This window comes from Drosophila biarmipes, chromosome X, assembly GCF_025231255.1.
Source record: "Drosophila biarmipes strain raj3 chromosome X, RU_DBia_V1.1, whole genome shotgun sequence".
In the NCBI taxonomy this organism is placed as follows: Eukaryota; Metazoa; Arthropoda; class Insecta; order Diptera; family Drosophilidae; genus Drosophila; species Drosophila biarmipes.
The window spans coordinates 10,666,298-10,693,318 of NC_066611.1; the positions used below are offsets into that span (position 1 = coordinate 10,666,298).

At 48.6% G+C, this 27,021-nt stretch overlaps 4 protein-coding genes across 9 annotated transcripts; 3 read left to right on the forward strand and 1 right to left on the reverse strand.

Annotated features, from left to right (window-relative positions):
• Window positions 1-419: 419 nt before the first annotated feature.
• Window positions 420-2,205, forward strand: LOC108024051 (tRNA-dihydrouridine(20) synthase [NAD(P)+]-like). The gene is made up of 3 exons (XM_017093828.3): window positions 420-674; window positions 737-1,699; window positions 1,764-2,205. Exons 1-3 carry the CDS (start codon window positions 434-436, stop codon window positions 2,012-2,014), a joined length of 1,455 nt encoding a protein of 484 aa, XP_016949317.1. The 5' UTR covers window positions 420-433; the 3' UTR covers window positions 2,015-2,205.
• A 303-nt stretch (window positions 2,206-2,508) lies between these two features.
• On the reverse strand, window positions 2,509-5,583 carry LOC108024042 (mRNA-capping enzyme). The gene is made up of 6 exons (XM_017093817.3): window positions 5,175-5,583; window positions 4,155-5,111; window positions 3,950-4,088; window positions 3,615-3,888; window positions 3,352-3,548; window positions 2,509-2,826 (listed from the first exon to the last, which is right to left on the reverse strand). The coding sequence occupies exons 1-6, from the start codon at window positions 5,388-5,390 to the stop codon at window positions 2,642-2,644; spliced, it is 1,968 nt and encodes a 655-aa protein (XP_016949306.1). The 5' UTR covers window positions 5,391-5,583; the 3' UTR covers window positions 2,509-2,641.
• A 923-nt stretch (window positions 5,584-6,506) lies between these two features.
• LOC108023907 (uncharacterized) lies at window positions 6,507-10,770 on the forward strand. 2 transcript variants are annotated; one of them, XM_050885707.1, is made up of 4 exons: window positions 6,507-6,994; window positions 8,015-8,180; window positions 8,964-9,109; window positions 9,173-10,770. In XM_050885707.1, the coding sequence occupies exons 1-4, from the start codon at window positions 6,788-6,790 to the stop codon at window positions 9,677-9,679; spliced, it is 1,026 nt and encodes a 341-aa protein (XP_050741664.1). In that variant the 5' UTR covers window positions 6,507-6,787; the 3' UTR covers window positions 9,680-10,770. The 2 variants fall into 2 exon arrangements, with proteins under 2 accessions (XP_050741664.1, XP_016949080.3); XM_017093591.3 differs by having other exon boundaries at window positions 6,514-6,994; window positions 8,129-8,180; window positions 9,173-10,768.
• Window positions 10,771-11,549: 779 nt separating this feature from the next.
• On the forward strand, window positions 11,550-24,999 carry LOC108023908 (early endosome antigen 1). 5 transcript variants are annotated; one of them, XM_050885624.1, is made up of 11 exons: window positions 11,550-11,948; window positions 12,023-12,194; window positions 12,917-13,501; window positions 13,559-13,662; window positions 13,740-13,847; window positions 14,119-19,629; window positions 20,949-21,044; window positions 21,109-21,434; window positions 21,495-21,594; window positions 21,992-22,270; window positions 23,307-24,999. In XM_050885624.1, the coding sequence occupies exons 1-11, from the start codon at window positions 11,910-11,912 to the stop codon at window positions 24,579-24,581; spliced, it is 8,595 nt and encodes a 2,864-aa protein (XP_050741581.1). In that variant the 5' UTR covers window positions 11,550-11,909; the 3' UTR covers window positions 24,582-24,999. The 5 variants fall into 5 exon arrangements, with proteins under 5 accessions (XP_050741581.1, XP_050741597.1, XP_050741614.1 ...); XM_050885657.1 differs by having other exon boundaries at window positions 11,553-11,948; window positions 24,709-24,999; XM_050885675.1 differs by lacking the exon at window positions 23,307-24,999 and having other exon boundaries at window positions 11,553-11,948; window positions 21,495-21,804; window positions 21,992-22,088.
• Window positions 25,000-27,021: the final 2,022 nt, after the last annotated feature.

The following is a 27,021-nucleotide window of genomic DNA, read 5'->3' on the forward strand; positions in this document are numbered from 1 at the left end:
ATATATTTTCAAGTTTGATTAATACTTACATAAGATTTAATTTTTAAATTTGTATGTTTTTTCAAAAAAAGTTACTGTTAGAGCTATTAACGGAGCTTTTAACATTTAGCTTGTAAACATTTCTAGGAACAGTTTTTATATTATTTTTATTATATTATTTTTCAACGAAGAGCCGGCAAACAAACTTTTTAAATTCACCAATGTTTATATTTAGTTTGTGTGAGATTTATAATTGAAGATGGTATAAAAGTAGTTTCTATATTTTATAATTAAAATAAATAAATAGTTAACTAATCCCCTGCTTAAGTATACATTTCACTTTAAAACTCCAAGCATTTCGCATGAAAATCGTGCGCTGCATGACGGCCGCTGTCCGACTCGATCGTGCAGAGGCGGCCCTGCAGTACCGTGCACAGGCCCCCAACTGAACGACATGCAACAGCTGAATCCGCGATTCCACTCCATGCTGCGACTGCCGCTCCAGGCTCTCAGGAAGTTCTCCAGCATGAAGACGCGCCCGCGGCTAGACTACCGCAACAAGCTCATCCTGGCGCCCATGGTGCGCGTGGGCACGCTGCCCATGCGCCTGCTGGCCCTGGAGATGGGCGCGGACATCGTTTACACGGAGGAGCTGGTGGACCTCAAGCTGATCAAGAGCATTCGGCGGCCCAACCGTAAGTGGAGCGCCCTTTCACGGACTACCCAGAGTCGCAACTAACCCCGCCTCATCCTTCAGCTGCCCTTGGCACGGTGGACTTTGTGGACCCCTCGGACGGCACAATCGTTTTCCGCACCTGCACCCAGGAAACCTCCCGCTTGGTCCTCCAGATTGGCACCAGCGACGCCGAGCGAGCTCTGGCCGTGGGCCAGCTGGTGCAGCGAGACATCTCGGGGCTGGACATCAACATGGGCTGCCCCAAGGAGTTCTCCATCAAGGGCGGCATGGGCGCCGCCCTGCTCTCCGATCCCGACAAGGCGGCCCTTATACTGCGCACCCTGTGCTCCGGCCTGGACATTCCGGTCACCTGCAAGATCCGCATCCTGCCGGACGTGGAGGAGACCATCGATCTGGTCCAGAAGCTGGCCGCCACGGGCATTGCAGCGATTGCCGTTCATGGCAGGACGCGGGAGGAGCGACCACAGCATGCCGCCCACCCGGATGTGCTGCGCGCCGTGGCCGAGGCCGTGGACATACCGGTCATCGCGAACGGCGGATCGAAGAACATGAACAGCTACGAGGATCTGCGGAAGTTCCAGGTGGAGTGCGGCGCCGCCAGCGTGATGGTGGCCCGGGCGGCCCAGATCAATGTGAGCATCTTCCGGCCGGAGGGGCTGCTGCCCATGGACGAGCTGATCGAGAAGTACCTGCGCCTGTGCGTCGACTACGACAATGCGCCGCACAACACCAAGTACTGTGTGCAGAGCATCCTGCGCGAGCTGCAGGAGACGCCGCGCGGCAAGCGCTTCCTGCAGTGCCAGACGCTGCAGCAGATCTGCGAGATCTGGCAGCTGGGCGACTACTGCCGGCGGAAGCAGCGCGAGCTGAAGACGCTGGGCAACTCGGGGCGGGCGGAGGTGGAGCCGCCGGAGGCGCAGGCCAAGCGGCAGAAGCTGGAGGAGGCGGCGACTGCCATTTCGGACGAGTACGCCGGCGTCATTTGCCGCAACATGCCCTTCCTGCGCTCCACCTATCCAAGTGGTGAGCCTCCTGCCCCTCTCTGCGATTCCATGGATTACTCAACTCTTGCTTTTCCCCCCCTTAGATAACCATCTGCCGAAGACACAGCTCTATGTGCATGCCGCCAGGGTTGGCAAATCCCCGCCAGCCTACGAGACGCAGCAGTGCGACAAGCTGTTCCGCTCCATTTGCACCTACGACGGGCAGCGCTACAGCAGCTCCTTCTGGGAGAAGAACAAGAAGCAGGCGGAGCAGGGCGCCGCCCTGGTGGCCCTCCTCCACCTCGGCCAGCTGGAGGCGGAGGTGCTGCGCGACAATGGCAGCCTACTTAACTGAGGAGCGGCTGCTGCTCAGCCATGTACATGGTGCCGACTCGGCTATGAACGAAATACTTCATTTTGTTTGATTTCGCATTGCCTTAAGTGTTGATAGTGCTTGAATGCCAGAGTTACTTGGACAACAGCCGTTGTATATTTTTAAATATTAAAAAAGGAATAAAGTTATGACTATATGAGCTACAAGAGCAATACAGTATGTGTACAAAATATGGATTCTAATATGCATCTAAACGTTGGCTAAGTGTTCATTTGCTCACTGTTTTTCGAGGAATTTTAAGTACATGCTATATAAGTCCGCGCCAATAAGTCCGAAGCCAAAACAGACCAAAAAGTATGGTTTAATCTCACAACGAAGCCAGAAACCGCGAAGTCTTCAGATCTTTGGGGGCCGAATCGTGTTAATCTCACTTTAAAATACTTAACTAAATGGAATACGCCTTAAAGACTGAGCCCTAAAGTCCAACTGGCCCAACCATCATACAAATCAAGCAGTTTTGCGGCCAACACAGAGTTGCGTGTAATTCTCGTTTTGAATTATATTTATTAGGGGCTGTTTAATTTCCTAGTGTCGGGTTCAGTGGTGAGATGGAGAGATGAGGCGTGAGGTGCTGCTAGCTGCGTACGCTTAGTGTGGCCTCCGCTGGGCCGGCGGTGCGCCGTGGTGGTGCCCATGGCCGTGGGGATGTGGTGGATGGGCATGGGCGTTTTGCGGCGGCGGCATCATGGCGTGGTCATCGCGGAACCCGTAGCTCGCGACGTAGTTTAGTAGATAGTCCTTGGTTATGGGCTGCTTTATGCTCTCCACAACAGCTGAAATTGTAAGCAAAGTTACAATTAAATGTATCGGAAAGGAAGGGGACAGTGAGAATCTGTTCTCCCACTTTTTTGAGAGGAAACGTTCTTGAAATCAAGATAAAATTACTCTCGAGTGGTTTTTTAAGATGAAATGTTATTGAAATAAAGAGAAAATCAGTATAGATAGGGTTTTTTGAGACCAAGATCAAATTCTCTCAATTTAAGAAGTCTTGTTCTCGATTAGTCCAGGAAAAACGTTCTTGAAATCAAGGCGAAAGTACTCTCAATTGCTTTTTTGGGATAAGGTTCTTTGAGACCAAGTTCAAATGCTCTTGATTTAAGAACTCTTCTTCTCACTTATTCTAAGGGAAACGTTCTTTAATTTTAGGGAATTTCAAGTTCTTTAGCTTTTTATCTTGACCAAGACTCGTGTAAGTCTCTACTTTGTTTTTTTTTTTTTTAAATAGTAAAGAAATCATTCTCTCAGTTGCGATTAAGTCCCACTCTTGCGTTCGAGAAAATGTTCTTGAGAGTACTCACAGCGGGCCGTGTTGAAGCTGTTGGGATGCTTCTTGTCCGTTCGCTCGCGCATAAACTCCCAGTTGCCGAACTGGTTCATGGTGCACTCGACGATCCTGTTGTCCAAGTCTCTGATCTCCTTTGTCAGCTTCTGCATGCGTCCGAAGGGGGCGTCGTGGCCGCCCACATAGAGAAAGCCCACCTTCTTCGTGAGCAGGCTGTTGGGGAGGGCAAGCCAGGGATTAGTTGGGTCCCTAAGAGGCAGCTCTCTTCTCATCACTCACCCCTCGCCCCGCTCCGTTATGATCTTGAGCCGAAAGTCCACCGAGTTGAGCTCGTGCGGCTTCCACTTGAAGACGTCCGAGCAAACGCCGGCCGTGTACGGCTGCTGGGATGGCTGGAAGATGAGGCCATCCGGCTCGTGGGCCAGCGTCCGCGAGAACTTCTCGCCCAGCAGGCGGGCGGACATCCAGATGTCCCAGAAGTCCTTGCCGCGCACACTGAACGCCTGCAGTCGCTGGTTGATGATGCCATGCTTCATGCCCAGGATGCGGGGACCTGCAGGGGCAATCGTACATGGAGCGGATAGTGCAAAACCGTGGAGCGGCCACCCACTCACCTATGACCTCCTTCTTGATGTAGTCCAGTCGGTTGGGATAGAACGGCTCGTCCTTCACATCGCGATGCGAAAGACGCACAATGTCGTAGACGAGGTAGCGCGGCGTTACGGTCTCGCCGATCTTGTCCAGCACCATCTCCTGCAGGCCAAGGCATGATAAGAAAAGTGATTAGCTGCATCCCAACACTCGCCCAACACCGCTTACCCCATCGAGGAGCGTGCCTTCGAGGTGGTCGTTCAGGTTCTTGCCGTCCACAAACGCCACGTTCTCCACCTGGAAACAGGAGTGGTTGCGGTCGAAGAAGTACACCTCGTCCCGGCCATCGATGAGCATCATGTAGCGTGTGCCGTCCGCCTTCCACGACACGCGGTAGGGTATCTCGCTGAGCCGCTTGATGTTGTTCCTGTCCATGGACACGGGCTGGGAGCCGGGGAAGCCGTTCTTGTTCCACTGGCACCAGTCCTGCACCTTGCGCTGCAAGTCGCCCAGCCGCGGCTGGTCGCTCACTTGCCGCACACCCGGCACGCCGGCCATGAAGGTGGCATTCTTGATGACCATCTCGCGGCGACGCTTCTTCTTCGGCTGGCCATCGGACGTGGAGGCGTCGCCATCGCCCTCTGCCTCCTCGCCCTCCACCTCCTCGGCGTCGTCCTCCTGCTCCCCGGCGCCCTGTTGCGACGTGGAGCTGTTGTCGTCAAAGTGCCGCTTCCGGCTGTCCGTCGCCGAGCCATCGCCATTGCTGTCGTCATAGTCCAGACACCAGTTGGGCTGCTCCGGGGCCGCCGGGGCGTCCTCCTCGTCCTCGTACCGCTTGTACAGCTCGTTGATGTAGTCCTGCTTGTAGATGCCCGGCGGTCGGGCATTGGCGAAGACGGCCAGCGCTGCCTCCACGGAGCAATCGAGTCGCTCCACCATGTAGGAGACGATCAGGAAGCCGGTGCGGTTGAAGCCGTGCGTGCAGTGCACGGCGATGACGTCGAAGGGGCGCTCGTTGATGAAGTTGTCCACGATCTCGATGAAGCTGTGCGTCTGCTCCGGCGAGGGCGTCTCGCCGTGCCCGCGGCACTGCAGCTTGATGTACTGGGCGCCGCGCTCCTCCACCGTGGAGCGATCGTAGAAGCGCTTCGTGTTGGTCAGGTCCACCCACAGGCCCAGTTTCAGCTGGAGGGGATGGGCAGAGATGTAGGTTGACAGCTACATGTGGCATCCAGCCCAGATACATACCTTCAGCGTCTTGCAGTAGTCGAAGAGCATCTCGGGGCGGAAGGTGCACTCGATGGGCATCTTGTCCTGGAAGCTCTGGCTGAGCGGCGTCTTGAAGGCCAGGAAGCGCTCCGCGATGATGGAGTCGCTCTTGCGCGGACAGTACAGCCAGCGGTTGGGCAGTGGCCCGGAGCCGCGCTCCCTGTCCCTGTCCCGATCCCGGTGAGATTGGGCCATGGTGGCTGCGCCCTGGTCCTGCTGCTGCTGCTGCTCCTCCTGCCTCTGGGGGGTGCTGACGACGACGACGGGCGCGAGTGGCGTTCCGTTCCCGGGGATCTGCTGCAGGGGTTCGCGGGGGGATTGCTTGCCTGGATTCGGAGATGCAAAATGCTCGTGCCTATCGAACTGTCCAGCTGTCAAGCGATATCGATAGCTGTGGGGCTCGCCAGTGGGGATATCGATGTCCCTCGAGCACTGTCAATACGATTGTTTACACTGCACCGCGCACTTGTTTATGTGGCTCATATGGGGTAGTCCCCCAAAGGCGTTTATTTTTAAAACTTCAATTGAAATGGTACATATAATATTTGACTTGAGAATATGAGATTTTATGTTTTAAACGACAGTTAAGTGACTAAAGTTTAACCTCCAGTACATATAATTATTGCTTAAGAGTTTATTTGTTGCTCCGAGTAGTTCCTAAAGCCGCGAGTTCTAAAGCAGAAAACTATTTTTTCAGTGACCCTAATTATAATTATATTTAAATGTTTATGCGTACAAAGAAATTCTATACTTAAATAGTTGTAATTCCCTTTTAAAAATAAATACAAAAGAAAAACTGAATAAAATGCAGGAATCCCCCCTATGTAAATATCGGCAACAGGGCTGCCGGAGTTTTTTTTTTAATATTCAAAAGTAGTAGCAAATATTTGTTATCAAGCCCTGCCAGCGTTGCCAGATTTTTTGATTGTTTAATTCAAAAATAGTCGTTATTTTTATTGCTTTTAAACAAATAAATTCTAAATTAGCTTTTATCTCATGCCGATGTGTGTTTTTCTACCCAAAGAAGGTCTTGATTTTATATTGTTGGCACCTTACAACTACCTTCCATCGACAATCGATTTTCGAAATGCACACGGGCTGCAGAATAGCTGCGAAACTTTTGCATAAAAATAAACAATTTAATTGCTGCATATTTCTGTCGGTGTGTATACGCATCAATACGATATGAACTTGGGGCGCACCAACAACCCCTACATACATATATGCACATTCGGCTGAAGAATTATTTACTGCAGTGTAAATAAACAACGATCCACGCCGTATTGTTCTTGGGTTCGATTCGAAATTCGAATACTTAACAACAATTGTTCGGCGCCGGGCACGAAGTCGAAAAACGAGGAGGCGCGGAGGCTTCTGTTTCTGCCCAAAACCATGCCATTTGGCTCCTCACTCGACTCCTGATCGCTGGCCGGGCGCGATCTCCATTCCAAGTGTATTGCTTTCGAAGCCAAAAAATTCCCCCTTTGCGATTTTTGATTTTCCGCTTGAGTTCGCTGGCTCGATCGTTTTGCGGCCCATTAAAATCAAGACCGTAGACCCGTAGGCCATTTATTCCGCCGTAAAGTTGCGCCATGGCCGCCGCGAAAGCCCCAAACCGCCGGTCGGAGCCGAAGTTCCCTGTGGCGATGCCGCGAGGAGCGGTCACGGGGCATCCCAGTCCGCCAGCGCCCAAGTCGCCGGACGGCATCACCGCGTTGGCCAGGAAGAGCATCACGTCCATGTCGGACGAGGAGATAATCCAGGAGAACCTCAACGAGATCCTCGAACTCAAGTCGCGCGTAAGTTCGGCTACAACAGGTGTTTTCTGAAAGTGAATTTTCAAAAATAACCGAATTTTTTTTCCGGAAATACTGAATAGGTCTTATAATATCTATAAAGAACAACCGTTTTTGGGAAAAATTAAAAGTGAATGAATTTCTCTAATGTAAAAAATTTACGTACTTTAGAAAATATCCCCTACTTTTGAAAAACTTGCCTAATTTTCAAAAAATCTACCTCGTTTTGAAAATGTTTTTTTTTAATATTACGAAGATAGTGGTGCGTATAATACAACAACTAAAAATGACCTTTATGGTCACTTCTCCAGTGCCTTAATTTTGTTCTGTGCTTGTGACTCATCGGAAACACCTTGATTTACGGGCACGTCATTACGGATCGCTTGGACTCCGGTTCTGCTGAAATTCACACGACGCCATCGTTGGCGGCGCCGTCATTAGCAGCAGAATGTGTCAGACATAAAACCCGAAATGCTCCTGTGTTTCGCCTTAGATCTTTTGCACCCACAGTGGATACCAGCCCAGGAAATGACACCGAAAATGTGTCAGTTTATTGCCAATCAAATATTACCTTAAAAACCATGCCTCACTCCCTAACCATTAAAAAACAATTGTATAAAATCGAGCCATAAGGTTGAAATCCACCCACCGCGCAGATACACAAAATCCGCGGACGTAAATCACGCTACTTTATGAAGTGTAAGATAATCAAACTTATATTGGGCTTCTCCCCTCGAATTCCTGGGTGCAATTAAAATAATTTCATGGGATTTCGAACAATGTAGGCAGAGCCGGAGCCAAGGTCCATTGAAGACTCGTTAAAATGTGCTGGAATACCTGTTTAAAAGATCATAGTTCCCATTAATCGATCTGAATTGAATATTTTTCGAGTGTTTCTTTAGCGTTTGATTGCCAGTATCCACTGTAGAGTCTGTAGTGGCGAGTCCATTGTTTTTCCCTTGTCTATATGCACGGAACGTGGAATTGTAAACAATTGTTTTATGGCATCTCTCGCAAAAACAGAAGGGGAGGATCGCCTATAGCCCTGAAAATGCTTTTTCCGCCTATGATTCCGCGAGTGCATCTGGCGACGACCCAGTGGTGGCCTCATCTCTCATATTTGATGTCCCTTTGCAGGAGGAGCGAAAGGCCAATGGACGCCTGGTGGCCGTCATCGTCTGCTTTTTGGGTACGTTTCGGGGTTCCGGGTTGAGTCGAACTTTTCTAGCCCACGTCTCAGATAATCAATTTTTTAAAAACTATATACACTCATAAAAAGTCAGTCATATTCCATTGAACTGCTTTCCGAACTTTTCCAACTCAAAATTTAATATTCATTTTCTATAAAAACAATTTTCGCTGTAATTTTTATCCTTGAAGATTTTTTATAAATCGTATTTTATCAAAAGATTTAAAATTTTCCACTTTAAAATGAAAGTTTTTTTTTTAAACCCACTTGATTTTCCAACTTGATTTTTAAACACTTTTAACATTTATGTATTATATTTAACACCCACTTTTGTAACTTAATATTCAGTCATTTTTTATACCATTCCATTTTTTATCACTGTATATATTTTTGTATTATTATTTTCATTTGTTGCCTTTAGTTGGTATTTATAAAATTAGTAAACTAAATACTGCGTTTGAACTAAAAGCAGGTTTGGAACTCAAATGTTTTTATCTATAAAACCTACTTTTTTGGTTATGGGTTTGAATGATTGTAACTTTTGAAAAATGCTACTATTTTATTATAGCAAATGGTAGTGCTTATTTTAAAGTTAAGCTGAAGAGCTTTCCTTTCCTCACTAATTTTTTATAAATTGAAGCATTTTCGTACCTTAAATGCAATTTAAAACTTACATTTTTGAAGGGAGATTAGTGGGAGCCCCCTTTGGGTGCTAGCAAAGTGCGACTGTAGCCCCGACTCCTAGGGCCAAGAGCCTCCTCTCACCGGATCCCCATTCCACAGTGCTCTTCCTGGCCGTCTACCACGCCTGCGTCCGGAAGTCGGAGAACTCGCTGGCCGGCGTCCTCGTCCCGGCGGGCATCATGCTCTCCTACGGCGCCTGGGTGGCCGTGCTGGCCAAGCGGGACAAGCACCGGCGGGCCATGTTTGTAGGACACTCCCCCCGAGCCAAGCGAGCTGCGTTCACCCAGTGGTGCTCTTTCGTTTTGCAGGAGCGGCACATCGAGGAGGTGGCCCTGAAGAACAAGATCGAGCTGGAGGAGAAGCACGCCCGCCACGCCAAGCACTCCCACGCACACCCCCACCACGGTCACTCGGGCACGGACTCCACGGGCAGCGCCTCCAGCACACTGCAGTTCGTGAACGAGCTGCTCCCCAACGGGGAGCACCGCAAGAAGCAGCGGCGCCACCGGCACAAGGAGCGCTCCGGCGAGCGGGAGGAGCACCAGCACCTGGAGGTCGGCGTGCACCGTGGCACGCCCAAGAGGCCCAGCTTCCGGCAGAAGCTCTTCGGCCAGACCATCGCCCACGTCAAGCTGGTGGAGGCCCAGAGCGACAGCACGGACTCCGCGGGCGGTCCGGGTCCGGGTCCGGGTCCGGGCTCGAGGCCGCCCAGGAGCACGAGTTCGAGGCAGCCGGACCCCAGTGCCCAGGCCCATCCCGGCGAGCAACGCCCCCGGCTGCAGCCGCAGGTGGTGCGAGTCAGCTCGGTGCCCTGAGGCATGTGTGCAGCTGCCCTCCGGGCGTCGCCGAGGGGCTGGCCTCGCCGCTGTGTCGAGTAAATAAATGTATTATAAAAAATATAAACAGGAAACCCGCCTTTATAAATAGACGGCAATCAAAGGAAGGAAACGATCCGATCTCCGCATCGAAATCAATGCTGAGTACGTGAGAATCGCAGTGTGCAAACAGCTCCGACCATCTGGCTCTGGGTGGGCATATTTCGACTTTAAACTCTTCCGTTTGTGTACAACAGCTGTATTTCAAAAATCTATCAATCCTCTTTCCATTCAATTTCATATTACAATTTCCTTATTTATTTATACATTTTTTTTTTTCAATTTCGCCCCACCTTTTCCTATTTTTTGTATATTTAAATTACCAGCTAATTGATCTGTAATTGTTTTGGAAGTTTCATATAGGGTCAAGCATTTTTCCGCCGCCTTTTTATTGCATATTTTATTTACCACGAAATGTTCCTGCTTCCTCGGTGGAAAATATTACAAAGGAACGCACATGGGGGCTTTCCATTGCCTGACGGCTTTGATGGTGGCGTTCTATTTAATGGCCAGCACCACCACCGATCCCTGGGCGCTCGTGTGCGTGCTCTGGGACACGGAGTGGGCGGTCATCGGATTGTTATTGCAGTTTAATGGCTTACATGTGGTGGACCACACTCGCCCGCCGGCGGCCCCGACCTTGCGAATTCCCCCGGAATCGCAATCAGAGCCGGAGGCACTCGCTGTTTACACGGCGTGCCTTTCAGGGCCCCCGTCTTTGTACTTGAACATAAAAGTGGCTAGATTTATGAAACTGTTGCTAGCAAAGTACGTAAATAAAAATCAATTTTGAAAATGTTTAAGTAACTATTACTAAAACCTAAACATTTAAAAGGATAATGCTAAGATTTCTAAACACCTGTCGATGGTATAGTTTCAAATAGTTGATAAAAACGGTACTAATTTTTTGTATTTTTGCAACTATAACTTACAATTTTTAATGATATCTTAATATTTTAAAATATTTCTATTTTTATAGCAAGCGCATTTTATTACCGCTTTAAATTTAATTAATTCAAGTTCATCTAGCTTACAATGGACATAATTTGTTTTAAGTTTTTAATTTTTAAGATATGTTTGATTTAAATAAAAATTAAAAAAATATTCAAAGTAGATGCACATTTGGCGCCCTGCATTTAAATATCGATAGCAGTCACTTAGCCATCATTTTCTGTAGTGGAATGTCCCCAACGTGGCCACTGAAATTCCTGATACGTATATCGATAGAAATTCCAGGACACTATGTTTATGCTTCGATTTCATGATTTCAAAAAGGATTATTTAAAATTAGCTTTTATTCCATCTCAGCAGACAGAGATGACGGACCGATGGAAAAAGGTGTGACTGATTTTCAAACCATTATTTCATTCTATTTGCATGTAATGAACGAAATCTTAGTAAAGTTTCGTGTTTTGCAGAATTCACGAAATGGCATTAATGCACACACGAATTGGGTGAAATGGCGAAATGAAAGCGTGCATTCGGCATTGTATAAACACAGTAACAATAACTGCTAAGCTAGTTAACTAGAGTTGCATTTACGGTTGTCAAATACAACAATGCTAAAATGAAATGAAATAAAAATTAAACATTTTGATGCAATAATCGCTAATTTGGCCAGGAAAACATCGATATTTCTCTCCTCTAATCCCGCTTGAAATCTTGCATATCGCTTTGTTATCGACACTTACGTTTGCTTACGGTCGCCTACGTTTGCTTACGTTTCCTTACGTTTGATCGCAAAAATACCGAAAATGTAAGCGATGTTTCCACCGATATTCGATAAATCGACACTTTGAATTTTACGACATGACGCGCTTTTGAATATAAACGACGCGCCGAAGGGAATTTGTTATTTGTCCGGTTTTTTGTGCTGCGTCTAGTAGTCCTTGTGCCCGTCGAATGGAAGTGTCAAATCGCCCGTGCCAGTCGCCCCAGCAGCCCAGTCAGTAGGAGCACAGGTTTCTCGGGATAGTGTTTGCTGCTACTCGGCAAATACAAACATTAAGTGAAAATTTTCCACACTCTTTTCTGTCGGTCGTGTATATATATTTTTTTTTTTGCTAAAGTGCCGTTGCGCCAGCGCCGTTTTTCGGTTTGTTTTCGGTTCGGTTTTCGGGGAAAAGTGCCGTTGTTCGTAGGAGCCCAGTGACCCAGGGAGGCCCGCACCATGGACCTGCGCAGCTGGCGTAAGGTCCTGATCCAGTGGGTGAGTAGAGGCGCTCCCGGGAGCCCCGGGTCTCTCCGCCGGTGCCAGCCACTGACGCCGTTCCACCCACACAGGTCATAGAGTGCCACTTCACCGAGCACAACTTCATCACGCTGGAGCAGTCGGACATCGACGCCTTCTTCGCGGTCTACGTGCACAAGGCCCAGGTGGCGCCGCCGGAGGAGGAGGACGCGCTGCCCGCCCAGCCCGAGGAGCACCGCTCCCACCTGCAGAACTTCCTCAGAGGTGAGTGATTCGGGTTCCGGGGTCTTCAGATTGGCTTTGTCAGCCTGGAATAGTTTGCATGTGTCTCCTGAAAACAGGGTTGCCATCCTTTGTCGGGGAATTTTTCATGTCAGCATTCAAAGACACCTTGGATATAGGAATTTTCATGTGGAAAAATTTAGAGTTGTCCTCCTTTTTAAAGAGGTTCCTTTTGTGCCTTGAAAATGTTTTTATCATAGATATTACTCAAGTTAACATTATATTAGTATAATATTATTATTAGAAAAATACCAATTTTATATAATATGTATAACTAGTTAAAATTATTTTTCAAGGATAAAGGTTTATTTTTTGATATATTTTTTTTGAAATATATACATAAATATTATAAATACAAGGGCATGTAGACACATTTTAGAAATGTATATTAACGTCTCTTTTTTTAATTTGATCCTTGACTTTAGAAAGGTTTTGGGATTTTCAAAGGATTTTCCTTCTTCGTATAAACATTTCATTTTTTAGTCGATAAAACTAGTTGAAATAGTATTATTCAAGGTTTAAAAATAACTACCATTTTAGTGAAACCTCAGATCATTATAATAGCTAAAAGGGTACGAAGACTTCGAACCCCTTTTTAAGCTAGCTTTTCTGGCACCTTGCAAATTTTTGGGGATTTTCCTAGGACAACCCATTTTGCGATTAAAGCCAGCCCACTAATGACACCCCTTTTCATTTCCACCCAGACCACTATCCAGAGTTCAGTGCCCACATAGACGGCCATGGACACCTTGTGACCGCGGACTACGTGTACGTCTACACACTGCTCCTGCACTACGCGTGCGTGAAGCAGCCCAGCGTGTTCATCCACAGCATCTGCAAGAAGCTGCCGGAGCTGGTGCAGACCTGCATCGCCAACTTCTTCGGCCAGACGATGGAGCAGCAGCTGACGCGGCAATATCTCCGCCAGGCCATGAGCAATGTGTCTGTGGTTTACCGCCAGGGCGTCCAGATCAGCCCCAGTCGGCCCAGCTGCAGCGCCATGAGTCCCGAACTGAACGTTGATATCACACCGGGCACCCCCTCGTCCCCGTCCGCATCGCCTCAGCTGCCGAGCAGCACGCCACAGATCCGCCACCGTGATCGCCTGCGCCTCCAGATGTCTGCCAACGACTTGCTGGCTCCGTCCACACCCAAGACCGAGCTGCTGGAGCAGCGCACCCGGGAGCTGCGCGGTGTGCGCGCCCAGCTGGAGATGGTGTCCTACGAGAAGACCGTGCTCGAGGAGCAGCAAGCGGAGAAGGAGAACCTCATCAAAACGCTGAACAAAGGTGGGAATGGTAGGAAGCCTCTGATAGCATATTTTATCAATATTTCGCCCATTACAGAGAACAAGATGGCCAAAAAGCAACTGGCCAAGCTCAAGAACGCCGTCCAGAATGGGCAGGACGACGATGCCACGGCCGACTACGTGCACAATGATTTTGATCATGTAGGTAGTGGACCGCCAGATGGTCACAGGTAGCGCGGGTCATAAACCATTAATAATAAAACTTTGCCTCATTTCAGCTGAAGCGGAGTCTGATGAAGGAAATCAGCCAAAAGGAGGCCATTATAGCCGAGACCAACGATAAGCTGCAGGATTTGTGCGCGGAAAAATCCGAGCTGGTCGAGAAGGTGAGCTACCTGTCGGATTTTATTGAGGCACTTCACAAAAGAGCTAAATCCGCCGAATTTTGTGTGAATATTAGCGAACAAGTAATGACCTTTGGGTGGGAACTGTACACTTCTTGCGGTGTTGAGATCCTATTATATTTGTTGAATTAATATATAATGCTTAAATTCATATATTACCAAAATATGCAAAGCAAACCTAAGGCTATTTTATATTACTATCTACATTATACCTACCTAAAATATACTTATTCAATTTATCTTTCTTCAATAGCTTAAAACATCCGGGGACAAACTGCTCGCGTGCGTTGACAGAATCCGGGAGCTGGAGCAGCGCCTGGAGGAGTCCAGCCTGGTCGTGACTTCTAGAGAAGAAACGATCACCTGCTTGGAGCGCGACAAGCAGGAGCTGGATCGTTGTCTACAGGAGGCGCGCGAGGAGTTGCACAACCGACGCGAGGTTCTTAATGCGTCCTCGGACTTGCTCAACTGTTCCCTGTCCCCGAACACCACGCCCGAGAATCTGGCCAGCTCTGTGATCGACAAGCAGCTGCGCGAGAAGGAGCACGAGAACACCGAACTGAGGGCAGAGATGCAGAAGCAGAACGCGTACTTGCAGGAGGTAAGCCAGAGTGTGGCCTGCTTCGTCCAGAAGCACAGCATCGAGCCGGACCCTCTGGCTGACGATGGGTCCCCATCCCTGCTGTCCAGCATCACGATGATCGAGTTGACATTTGCGGCGGAGGTGGCCAAGAGCATGCGTCTGCAGAAGCAGTGCGACAGTCAGAGCGAGGATATCGAGGGTCTTACCTCAAAGCTCCAGCGGTCACTTAAATCTCTGGAAGAACAGAGAGTACAGTTGGACGAGGCCAGGATCAGGATTGATGAGCTTGAGCAGAAAGCTGCCGAAGCGAGACATAGTCATGCCAGACAGATTCAAAAATTGCAGGAGAATCACGATCACGACATTAACGTGTTCCACTTGGAGAATAAGAGGTTGTTAAAACTCCAGGATGAGCTCAATGAGATGGTGGCCAAGGGGGACGCACATCTGGCCGAGGTGAAGGAGCATCTGGGCGAGAAAGAGCGCCAGATAGACGGCTTGGGTGCTCAAATCTCGGACCTGCGCGAGCGGAACAAGGCACTCGGAAATAGGATCAGCCTGCTTGATGGGGAGCGAAGCAGGGAGGCGAGCCGTTCGGAGAAGGAGCTGCGCTGCCATACGTACTTGCGTGACAAGTATAACCATTGCCGGGGCCAGCTTGAGGCTAGGATCGATGCCATGGATCGGTTGATCCGCCAACTGGATGCTTCGGACTGGGACACCGCGTGTCAAAGCGTGCTCCATCTGCAGTCTGAACGCGAATCCCTCAGGGTGACCATGGAATCGCTAAATACGTATATAAAGGCAAGGGCGGATGAGGAGCAGCGCCTCACCAGCCAACGGGATGAGCTAAGTACCCAAAACGAGTCGCTGAGCCAGCAGTACAGCAAGTTAAAGGATGATTCAGACGCTTTTCTGGGCCGCATCACTAGCCTCTTGAGGGCTGATAACTCTGTGGCCTCCCTGGCATCCTCCATTGGCAAGCAATTCCGTGATATTGAATCGTTGGTCGAGCAGCAAGTGAGAACATTGCATGAGACAGAGGCGGAGGTGAGTGGATTGAATGATCAGGTGGCAGATCTTGAGCAACGCAATGCAGAGCTCGTCACCCAGGCGCTCGAAGAGGGGGAAAGACTGAGCCGAAAGTTGGAGGTCACTTCAGCCAAGCTGAATGAGGAGATGAAAAAACAGCATATCCAGCTTGATAAGCAGAGTGACGAGATCGCCAGCCATAACAGAAAGGTTGGCCTGCTAGAAAAGGCTCTGAAGAAAACGCAAGACAAGCTGGCGAAGGCTCAGGTGAAGATTCAAAGCCTAAGTGCAACAGCCATCAATTCCATTGCCAGCATCGAACCTCGTCTTTTGAAATTGGGTTCAATCTCCAATTATGCTGGCTGCACTGATCCCAACGACCCCTCGCAGTTCCAGTCTTGGATGACCCACTTTGTGGACATCTATGACCAAATGGATGTCAGTCGTCAGACTCTGGAGAACCGGTACGTGGAGGCCTCAAGGCTAATGGATACGCTTAGCAAGGCCAAGAAGGAATTGGAGGAGCAGGTGCACCAGCTGCAGAATCAGACGACTAGCGGTCAGCTCCCCATGCTGAAGCAGCTCAACGAAACCATCAACAACTTGGAGCAGGTGAACGACAAGCTGACCAAGGACAACATTAAGCTACACGACATGAATCTGGAGTTGAGTCAGAATCTCATGAAGTCCCACGGCGAGGTGGAACGTCGCGTGACCAAATTCGTCCAGTTGGAGGCTTCGGACAGGCGAAAGGCCAGCGATTTGCATGATTGCCGAAAGAAGCAGGATGAACAGAGAGCTGAACTGAAGTCCATGCAGGAAAAGATGGCCACGTTGAAGGAAACGTATGAGAAACAAATTGAAGAACTGAAAGCCAGCTGTGATCAGCAGTCCAAGGAAGTTGAGAAAGTAGCGGATATAAGTCAGGACTTGCAGGTGAACCTTAAGCAAACCGAGAATTTATCAAAATTAGTGGAGGAGCACAAGCAGCTGTTGAAGAACACCAAGGATGAGCACGAAAAGCGTTGCAAGGAGCTCGAGAAACAGTTGGCGGAAAAGGATGAAGAGCTGGCAAAGTTAAAGGCTTTGGAGGCAGAGTGTCAAAAGCGCTGCCAAGATCTCGAGAAGCAACTGGCGGAGAAGGAGTCCCAGTCCTCGGAGTTGGTCAAAGAGCACGAAGTCGAAGTTAAGAAAATAAAAGCGGAGCTGGAGGAGGCTCGCTATCAGGAGAACGAGATGCGCCTGCAGGACAAAGAGCTGCGCCAGACCATAGAGACGCACAAGCAACTGTTAAGAGATGCTAGCTCCGATCTGCAGGACTCTCGCCTTAAGGAGCAGAGCTTGCGCCAAACTATGGAGACCCACAAGCAGCTAATGATAGAGTCGGGACCCAGCGAGGAGCTCCTCAGTTTGCGTAATAAGCTCCTGGAGAAGGAGAAGCTTACCAATGAACTCAGGGCAAAGGTAGAGAAGCTAGAGTCCAGCGAGGAGCTTCTTACTTTGCGCAATCAGCTTCAGGAAGAGCAGAAGCTTACAAATGAGCTCAGGACAAAGGTGAAGAAGTTAGAATCCAACGATGAGCTTCTCAGCTTGCGTACTAAACTCCAGGAGGAAGAAAAGCTTATAAATGAGCTCAGGGTACAGCTAGAGAATCGAGAATCCAGCGAGGAGCTTCATACTTTGCGCAATCAGCTTCAGGAAGAGCAGAAGCTTACGAATGAGCTCAGGACAAAGGTAGAGAAGTTAGAAACCAACGATGAGCTTCTCAGTTTGCGTACTAAGCTCCAGGAGAAAGAAAAGCTTATAAATGAGCTCAGGGTACAGCTGGAGAATCGAGAATCCAGCGAGGAGCTCCTCAGTTTGCGCAACAAGCTCCAGGAAGAAGAGAAGCTTATCAATGAGCTCAGGGCACAGCTAGAGAATCGAGAATCCAGCGAGGAGCTTCTCAGTTTGCGTAATAAGCTCCAGGAGGAAGAAAAGCTTACGCATCAGCTCAAGGCGCAGATAGAGAAGAAAGGATTCAACAAGGAGCTTGTCAGCTTGCGTAACAAGCTCCAGGAGGAAGAGAAGCTTACCAAGCAGCTCAGGGCAATGCTAGATAAGAGAGAAACCAGCAAGGAGCTTGTCGGTTTGCGTAATAAGCTCCAGGAGGAAGAGAAGCTCACGAAGCAGCTCAGGCAGAAGCTAGAGAAGCAACGGAAGGAGCTGGGCAAGACCAAGGACGTCGAAGAAATGGAGATCGCCGAGGAGCATTTGCGCGGTCTACAAACTAAGCTTAAGGACGAAGAGAAGCTTACAAATCATCTGAAGGAGGAGCTGCGCTCGGCCAAGGCCCAACTGGCCAGCGATGCAAGCATTACGGCTGAACTAAGAGCACTGTACGACAACTCCAAGGGGGAGCTGATCAGTGTGCGTAACCAGCTCCAGAGCGAAGCGGATCTTATGGATCAGATGAAAGTGTTGCTAGACAAGCAACAAAAAGATCTGGCCAAGGCCAAGGAGCAGCTCAAGAGCGCCGAGAGCTCCAAGGAGGAACTGCTGGCCCTTCAAACCAAACTTCAGCAAGAGCAGAAGCTCACGGATCAGCTCAAGGAGGAGCTGAGCACGGTCAAGGCCGAACTCGCAAGCAATGCAAACAGTACGGCGGAACTGCGTAAATTGTATGAGAGCACCAGGCAGCAAGTGTTCAGTCTGCAAAGCAAACTTCAGGACGAACAGAAGCTTACGGATGAGCTGAACAATCAGCTTAAGGAGAAGCTAAAAAAATTGAGCGACAGCTCCAAGGAGGATCTCCTCAGCCTGCAGACTCAGCTCCATAACGAGGAGAAGGTCAGGGATCTGCTCAAGAAGAAGCTGGCCGAGAAAGAGGAAGAGCTGGAAGCCACCAAGTGCCAACTTGAGAGCAATGCCAGTCGAATCTCGCAAGTAAATGTAAGCTCCAAGGAGGAGCTGCTCATCCTGCGGAATAAGCTCCACGACCAGGAGAACCTAAGTCATCAGCTCAATGCTGAGCTGGCCAAACAGCAGGAGCTGCTGAGCACAGCCAATGGCCAACTCGAAAGCTATGCAAGTCGAACGGCGGAACTGCAATCGTGGTACGACGGTGCTAAGGAGGAGGTGGTAAACATGTGGATTAGGGTTAGGGACGCAGAAAGCCATTCGGAGAAGGCCACCGCAGAGCTGAAGAATCACAAGATGGAAGAGGAAAGATTGAAACTCGAAAGGTATTCCACACTGCGAGAGATCGACCTGGTTAAGGAGCGCTTGGTGAAGGCCGAGCGCGAGTACCAGGTCAGCCTGGCCACCCTGGAGGACCAAATCGAAACGCTGGAGGAGCGCCACACATTGGCGGAGGTGGAGCGTGCCTCTACCAACAAGCGGATCACCGAGCTGGAGTCAATTTGCAAGGCCAAGGATGAATATGCCGGCGAACTAAAGGACAAGCTCTTGCGGTCCAAGCTCTTGCACGACCGCCTGGAGCTCGAGATCAGTTGCCACGTTTCGGAGGTGGAAAAACTAAACCAACAGCTGGCAAAGAAGGATGAACAGATGGCTGAATTGCGCCAAAGCCTGCAATCTGAAATCGCTGAGCGAAGCGAGAAGCAGCAAAAGGATGTGGTCGAGCTGCAGCAACGTTTGGATAGCGAGATGGCTAAACGCCAGAAGGCCGAGGAGCAGTTGGCAGCCGTCAACGAACGGCTCACCGGTCTTGTCCAGGAGCTGGACGGCACACGACTCGTCCACGAAGCCTGCCAGTTCGAGCTGGAGGAGAAGACGCGCGAGATTGAGACCATTCGTGCCGAGTCGGCGGAGCGCATTCGTTTCTACAAGGAGCGCCTCGACGCCTTGGATCAGAAGCTGGCCCAATGCCACGAAGACCTGGCCGAGCTGAGAACCGCCAACGAGAACCGATCGCCGAGTCCCAAAGACCTCGGTGCCACCTACAGCAAGGCGGATGCCCCCGCAATGGACGACAATATGGGCCAGCTGCGCCAGGAGGCGGCGCGAAACAGCAAGCTTGCGCTGGACTGCCAGATCCTGCAGGCCAAGTACCGCGATGCCAAGGATGAGATCCAGCGCTGCGAGCAGAAGATCAAGGACCAGCGTCTCGAGATGGAGGGCAAGCTGGACAAGATGAAGACCAAGATGGTAAGTCGCTTTATGACCCAAAACCGAATGCGGGCATGGACATTTTCTTATCCAAAGAAGTGAATCCAGCCCAGAAACCAAGCCATTTAAGCCCTGCCGTTGGATTTTTTTTTTGTTTTTTGTTGCTTGTGCATGTTTTTATGTTGTTTGTTGTATTTGCTGTAATAACTTGTCCTAAATTAGGGGGTGGTGGTGGTATCCATGTGTATGTGCTCTTACAGGTCCTCTTAATGCACCGAAGATTGGGTTAAAATTTATCGAGACAGTTATCAGGTATACCTATCCTATAAATATTCGATCTAGTCATGTCCTTGTCGTCCGTTTTTATGACAATGTAGTTACTTAGAGCTGAAAAAGCTGGGGACCGACTACATAGCAGTTGTAGGGCTTGGCGAGCTTAGGGAACCCTCATACCAAGCTTCATATGCATTAGCCAAAGAATATAATACATTTAACGAACTTAGGACGGGGTATTCTCCTGATTAAGATTAATATCATATAGATTGCTGCGCTGTAGACTTATTTAACCGAAATGTCACATCATGGAATTAAAAGTATTTATCTTTCCTTCCTCTCTCCATTCACTCCTTCAATGATAATAAAATCACCAATCAATCATCCTCCATTCCGAATCCCGATCCCCATCCCGGAACCCAAATCCCAAATCCCAACCCCCAAAACCCCTGGCCAACCAAAAGACCCAGACAAATTTGTCGGTCCATCCGAGGGCTGTTGGGCGCCTCACGAGGATCGCGCGCGGCACAGATGCGACAGATGGGGCACAAGCTGAAGATCGAGCAGTACCAATGGCAGAACAGATATTGGTCAGGAACATTCTCGACAAACCGGTCGCGGAGGGCAGGAACAATGACGACGCGCCGGCTGAGGAGGGCAGGGGTAACGAGGTCGCGATTCCACAGCGTAACGATTGGCGATGCACAAGCTCCCTGTTCCTCCTGATCGGCATGAATGCCCTGTTCTTAGCAGCACTTGTATTGACTCTGCGTATGAACGATTCCAAGCTCGATATTGTTTTTACCAACCCAAAAGAGTTCTAGGACGACAAAAGTAGATGTTGTTATTAGCTATTTACATGTTGTTTTATATTTATGTACCTACTTTGAATACATATCTGATAAATTGCCTCGGCATTGCCCAAAATGTTTTTTGTTCTGTTTGTTCGTTACCCGCGCCGTCTTCACTGCTGTCTCACTTGGTTGCTATCCCCCCAAACCCAAACCCAAAATATACACTGCCCTAACTTGTCCACGTTCACCCACACGCCACACGCACCCGGACATTTGACACACCATCTGTAGCGCTCCTTGTACACGGCGGAGGTGACCCGCATGAAGGAGAAGCAGGAGCGGGACGCGGCCAAGAGTGCGGCCGAGATGGAGGCCCTCACAGCACAGGTAAGTGTGATCTGAAGTCTGTAATACTCTGGAGCTCTAATACTTATTCCGTTTTCCTTTTTAGAATGCCAAGTACGAGGAGCACACGCGCAAGCTGTCCAACCAGATTGTCCGGCTGAACGAGAAGATCCTAGAGCAGCAGAAGCAGCATGCCATCATCAGCACCAAGCTGCGCCACCTGCAGCTGCAGCCAGTGTGCGAGGCGAAGCCTACCACGGCCACGATAACCGTTTCCTCCAGCTCGGCGACGGCGGCCAACGAGGACTGGCAACCCTTCAAGCGGCCCAATGCACCGTCCTCCAACCTGGCCATGGAGGATGAGGAGGGCGAGGTGTTCAACAACACCTACCTGACGGACCTCAAACTGGGACGCGTGCCCACGGACATGACGTAAGCAATGTTACTTCATTTGTGGCCCGGATATTAATGGGTTTTCTGTTCATCTCGCAGGGCTGAGGAGCTGATCTACAGGAACTCGCTGCAGCCGCCACACCTGAAGAGCACCTATGCCGCCCAGTACGATCTGGGCAGCCAGGACGAAGACCTTAAAGTAAGCGTTAGCAGTACCCCGACCTCCGGCGGCAGACACACCGGCAATAGTAGCAGCAGCAACAGCAGCAGCAGTAGCAGCATTAGGACCACCAGACAAGGCTCGAGCGGCACACCCTTGCGGGCCCAGCACGCAGCCATGAAAGCAAAGTTTGCCCGCATGATGCGCCGGCAGTAGAACCATTTGACCCAACCCCTACCAAGACACCGAGTGAGCTTTTGTCCCAGTGAAGTGTCCGTGCCGTTCCGTTCTGTCTTGGAAACAATTCCGTTCTTGTCCTGTCGCCAATACATGTCCTGTTTAATATATGTGTGTCAAGCTAACACAGTCGCTGTCCAACGCTCCCCATGCCGTATACATCAATCCTAATGGTTATTTGTTTTGTCTCCCTTTGCAGGACGGACCCCACAGTCTGGACGACAGCATGAGTGCCCTGCTGAGCTCCTCGAGCACTGGCACGCGCAAGAAGTCCATGGGCACCCACTACAAGCGGCCGGGACCGCCCACGCCGAGCAAGAACGGCGGGCGGCTGTCCTTCGGCAGCTCGGAGCCGCCGCGTGAGATCCTGCGGGAGTTCGGCGGCGACCACCACAACAACACCTCCAAGACGCCGGCGCGCTTCAAGTTCCTCACGCAGCGTTTCAGCGTTGGCAGCAGCGGTCTGCCCCGGGATGAGGTGAGTGCGGACCACGGAGTCCGGTGGCTAGTGTGCAGTAGATTTGTGCTTTTCAATGTTTTGGTTGTGTTGTGGCTGTAGTGCTCGTGTGACACTGAACTTTCGGGGACTCTTAGGCTCTCTTTGGGTTCTAAAATAATGGGAATATTCGTATTGATATATGGCTAAAAAGCAAATGTTAATTAGTTTTATCTTAATTGGAAATTTTGTGGGAATGTCAAGAAACAATTTCAAAGAAGCGTAAGGCTTCATAAGGCCTTGGATTTTATTATAATTACCCACGTTGATTTTATGTAAAATCGTTTTTTTTTAATATAATTTCCAAACACTTTAAATGGTTGGAAAAAGATTTCATAAAATCCTATTAATTTATGATTGCTGGAAATAATATTTTAGAAATCGATTTCACATAAATTGCGACGTATGTATAATTAATATATGCCTGTGCTATCTCGCATATGAACTACTTTAGGATATTCATAAAGAAGGAATCTTTTTGGGAAACAATACTATTTAGGAAACTCTCTAATCCATATTTCTTTAAAAACTTTCCGACTTCTTCGTTTTAAAAAATGTTAAAGTGTTACATATTAAAAAGCTTATTTGGATTTTTAAGGAAACTCCCCTACTTCTTCGTATAACGTATCTAAAAAAATGTTTGTAGTGAAATGTTTATTATTAAATACTATTTTCGAAAATGTATACAGCAGTACAAAAAACTTCCCTACCTCTCCTTTGAATAAATTCTAAGACGTTTTAAAACGTAGGAATGAAAAGACGAAAAAGGTATGTAAACAGTTTTTTGAATAGAATGTACAGAGCCCCTTGCTAATGTTCAGTGTCCTAGAGAATCGTCTTCTACTTTGGCTGTAGCTAGGATAGTCCAAAGCTCTAGTTTAGTATCGTAGGGCATTCGAACTGCCCCAGTACTTAGTCCATTTGTCCACGTGTCGTCCTCGTGCTTGTCGTGTTGTCGTCGCCCTCGTCCTTTGTGTGGCTCCACTGCCGCCGGCAACTGACCTGGCCTCTCCCTCAGCTGCCGCATCGCAAGCGGCCGAATCTTCTGACCGGAATACAGCGCCGTAGGCTACGGCAGGCGGTGGGTTTGTTCTGCACATCAACGCCCCGCAAGAGCCGCTCCTACTACGATCAGCAGCGTCTGATCCGCGCCAGCGATGCGGATACATCATCGGCGGATGTCGAAGTGGAGGGGGCGGCGGAGAAGGAGATGGAAATGGAGGCGGAGCACCTGGAGGAGCACGTGGAGGATCAGACTGAGCAGGAGGGCACTCCGCACTTGTCCACAGCAGCGCTGTTGGCCCTGACCAAGGGCAACACCCGGCGCCTGACTGGCCAAATGAAGCAGCGAAAGGGCCGCGTGTCCCTCTGCATACACGGCAACATCTTCGCCAAGAGCCGGCCGGCGGCGGCGATGAAGGTGTCCAACCAGGCGGTGTCCGGAAAGCGGGTGCTGCTGCGTCGAAAGCTTCGCCAGGAGCGGATGGGCCGCTTCGACCAGGCCCGCCACCTGGACCAGATCTCCCTATCCGCCAAGTCGCCCGATTCCGCCGAGAACAACAACTACAGCCTGCACAATCGCAATGAGGAGCCGCAGCTGCAGCAGCAGCAGCAGCTCCTGATGGGCCAGACGGTGATACTGAGCGGCAAGAGGCCCAGGAGTCCCGTCGTGTCCACCACATTCAGCGTGGAGCAGCACAGCGAGACCTGGCAGCTGCAGCAGCAGTTCGAGTCCGAAAACCTGGCCACCTGGGCCATGGAGCATGACCACAGTGCCTTGGACGAGACCCAGGAGGTCTGGCAATTCGAGCAACTGTGCCAGGAGACGGAGTCCACGGCGCCCTTCCAGCTGCAGCCGCTCAACTATGAGCTGCCCGTTCAATCGATGCCGGCGGAACTGAAGCTACCGCAATTGGTTAGCTCGTGCAGCAACATCACCGACGCCAGCTGCGCCACCAACATGACCAGCACCTCGTCTCGCCGCTCCACCTGCACGGTTTACTCGATGGGCAGTGTGCACATGCAGCCGCTGCCGCAGATCAACATCACCTACGTGCAGCCGTTGGGCTCCCAGCTGGCCAGGTCCATGCACAACCGCTCGCTGCCAGCCCAGTGCAGGCGCATCCTTTGCCGCCTGAGCCTGGGCGAGCGGGTGGTCGTGGGCCTGGCCCTGCTGGCCATCGTGGCGCTGTGCTGCCTGCAGCTGGAGAACGGGACGGTGCTGGTGCTCACCGCCGTGCTGGCCGCCATGGGCCTGGTCCTCCTCACCATTTCCTTTGCCGGTCGCCACTAGGAGCGCTAGAAGCACAAACCAAAAGCAGCAACAGAAACAGAAACCAAAGCAGTGCAAATCGCACAACTTTCGCTTAGCCAAGGGCCATGCTCATCGTTGTGTGTACTCATCTCTTGTCCATTTACAGAACTCGCCGCCCAAGCGTCGTCTCAGCAACATGTTCAAGCGCAAGTAGCCGCCGCCGTCGCAGTATTACCTACTCGCTCCTTATCCAGATCAGCATCCAGTCCACCTGATTATCGCACCTCAATTTCGGATACAATTGGGAAGTCTTCAATTATTGATTTGACCTTAAGCTTTTTTTTTTTGCCCCATTTAACAACTTCTGGATATAAAATCTATGTTTATTATATGTTTCAATGGTACCATATCAAGACGAACATAAGATGAAGAATAAAATTATATGTACATATTCAAAGCGAGCGCAGTCCTCAATGCGGAAAGTGTGTTGCGCTCATTGAGCGGAAGAAATGCGGTTTTGTGTGTAGTATCGCGGTGATTATCACTTATTTGGGGTGGGAACGATATATAAGAAATATTTGATTTCTAGATCAGCTAGTGGAAAGGTTTATGTTAGAAAAACCTATGTAACCCATTTCAGACCGTCATTCTATAGTTGTTTTCTGGTAATACTTTATTATTATATTATTAATTCAAAGAAAAATAAATATTAAAAAATGTTTGAGATATAAAATAATTAAAAGAAAAATATATATTACAAAATATAACAAATGTTTTACAAGAAAATATATAGTAAATAAAAAAAACTAAATATTAAAAAATATAAAGAATGTTTTAATACATCATTAATTACATGTTTGTAAAACTGTTTAGGTGGTTCACTGAGGATGTTCTGGTTTCAAAAACCTGACCACAATTACCAAACCCTGTATATAGGTCAGATACGTAGGGAATTCCGTGATGATGGCTCGTTATCAGAGGGAGGCCGCTAGCGGTACCGCTTAAGAGACTGTCTTCAAGTTGGCTACCAGGTCGGGGGGCGTGAAAACGGTCCGAAGAAAGAAGTTCGAGAAAAGAAAACCTGCTCCGGCCAAGGTGAGCAGGAGGCTCGCTCCACCGACCGATGGAGAGGCCAATCGCGCGATCGGCTGACTTACCCACCGACTAAGTGACTAACTGGCTAACCTGACTCTGATAAATCGGGGACTGCTATGATGCAATGGCAAGGCTAGCGCGAAAAACATATTTTTGTTTATCGCGATTCAAAAGGCCAATTAAACGCCGGGCACAACAACAGCAGCTGTGACTGGGCAAAACTAATATTTAGAACATTGTAAATGTGATGAATATTTACATATAGTCGGGAATTTTTAATAACAAACATTTACAATAACAGTATTTAGCATGGATATAAACAATAACACAAGCACTATTTGCAATGGGTTTTAGGGGTCCTTATTAGGTGTACCGATAAGTTGGACAGGGAGTTAGGATAAGTTAGTTAACCATTTTTGTGGGTTTAATGACATTAGAACACCTATTTAAACTTATACACAAAAAATGTTTTTTTTTTAATATTTATTAAATTTGTTTAGCCACTTCAATAACAATTTAACAAAATTTCACCAACTTACTTCAATAACCGTTCGAAATTATATTTTTTTAAGCTTTATACAATTTTTTAGTCATAATGTCATCGACTAACTTCAACAACCATAATCTTACCGAAAATAAATGAAATTTTAATGGTTCAACAAACTGAATTCTATAATGAATTATAATCCGCTTAAAACTAAATGTACAACCCCCTAGTATCATTGATATATTTTTTATTAGAAGACAAAAATAACTTAGACATTCCCTCACCTTTTGATTAAAATAATCGCATTCTTGACACTAATCCAACTTCAAGTCAAAATAAATCGTAATATACGGCTCCACATTGTTGGGTAGCTATTTATCAATTCAGATTCTTAATCCTTTCGAAACGTCTTCTTTTGTCAATGTCCATTTTTTTTTTCGAATTTCTTGCGACGCAATTTGGAACTGCGAGCGATTCCTGTCCGGGGATCAGCGCCAAAATCACCGGGATCCCCGCTCCACAAATCCCTGGAACTGCGTTGTCATCGTCAACAGGTGCGGTGGCCAGTTAATCTAGCTGATCTAGTTGATCGGGTTCAGATATAGACATAGCCTGTGGTTATAGTCTCCTATGCATATTCGATTATGCAAATCGCTGCGATTACATCAATGGACTTGAATAGCTCCACGTTGTCCAGATGTGCATCTGGTGAGAGTATTTTACAGGTATCACTAATTTCATTATAAAGTAACCATCGAATTTTAAAGGCTTCTCAACTTTAATTTTTTTTAAATTTTAGTTTTGAATTTATCATGTTAAAATTTGTTATAAATATATTTATTACAAACTTTCTATTTGAATATTCAAGTAATATAATGGTAATGGGGTTCCCTTTAA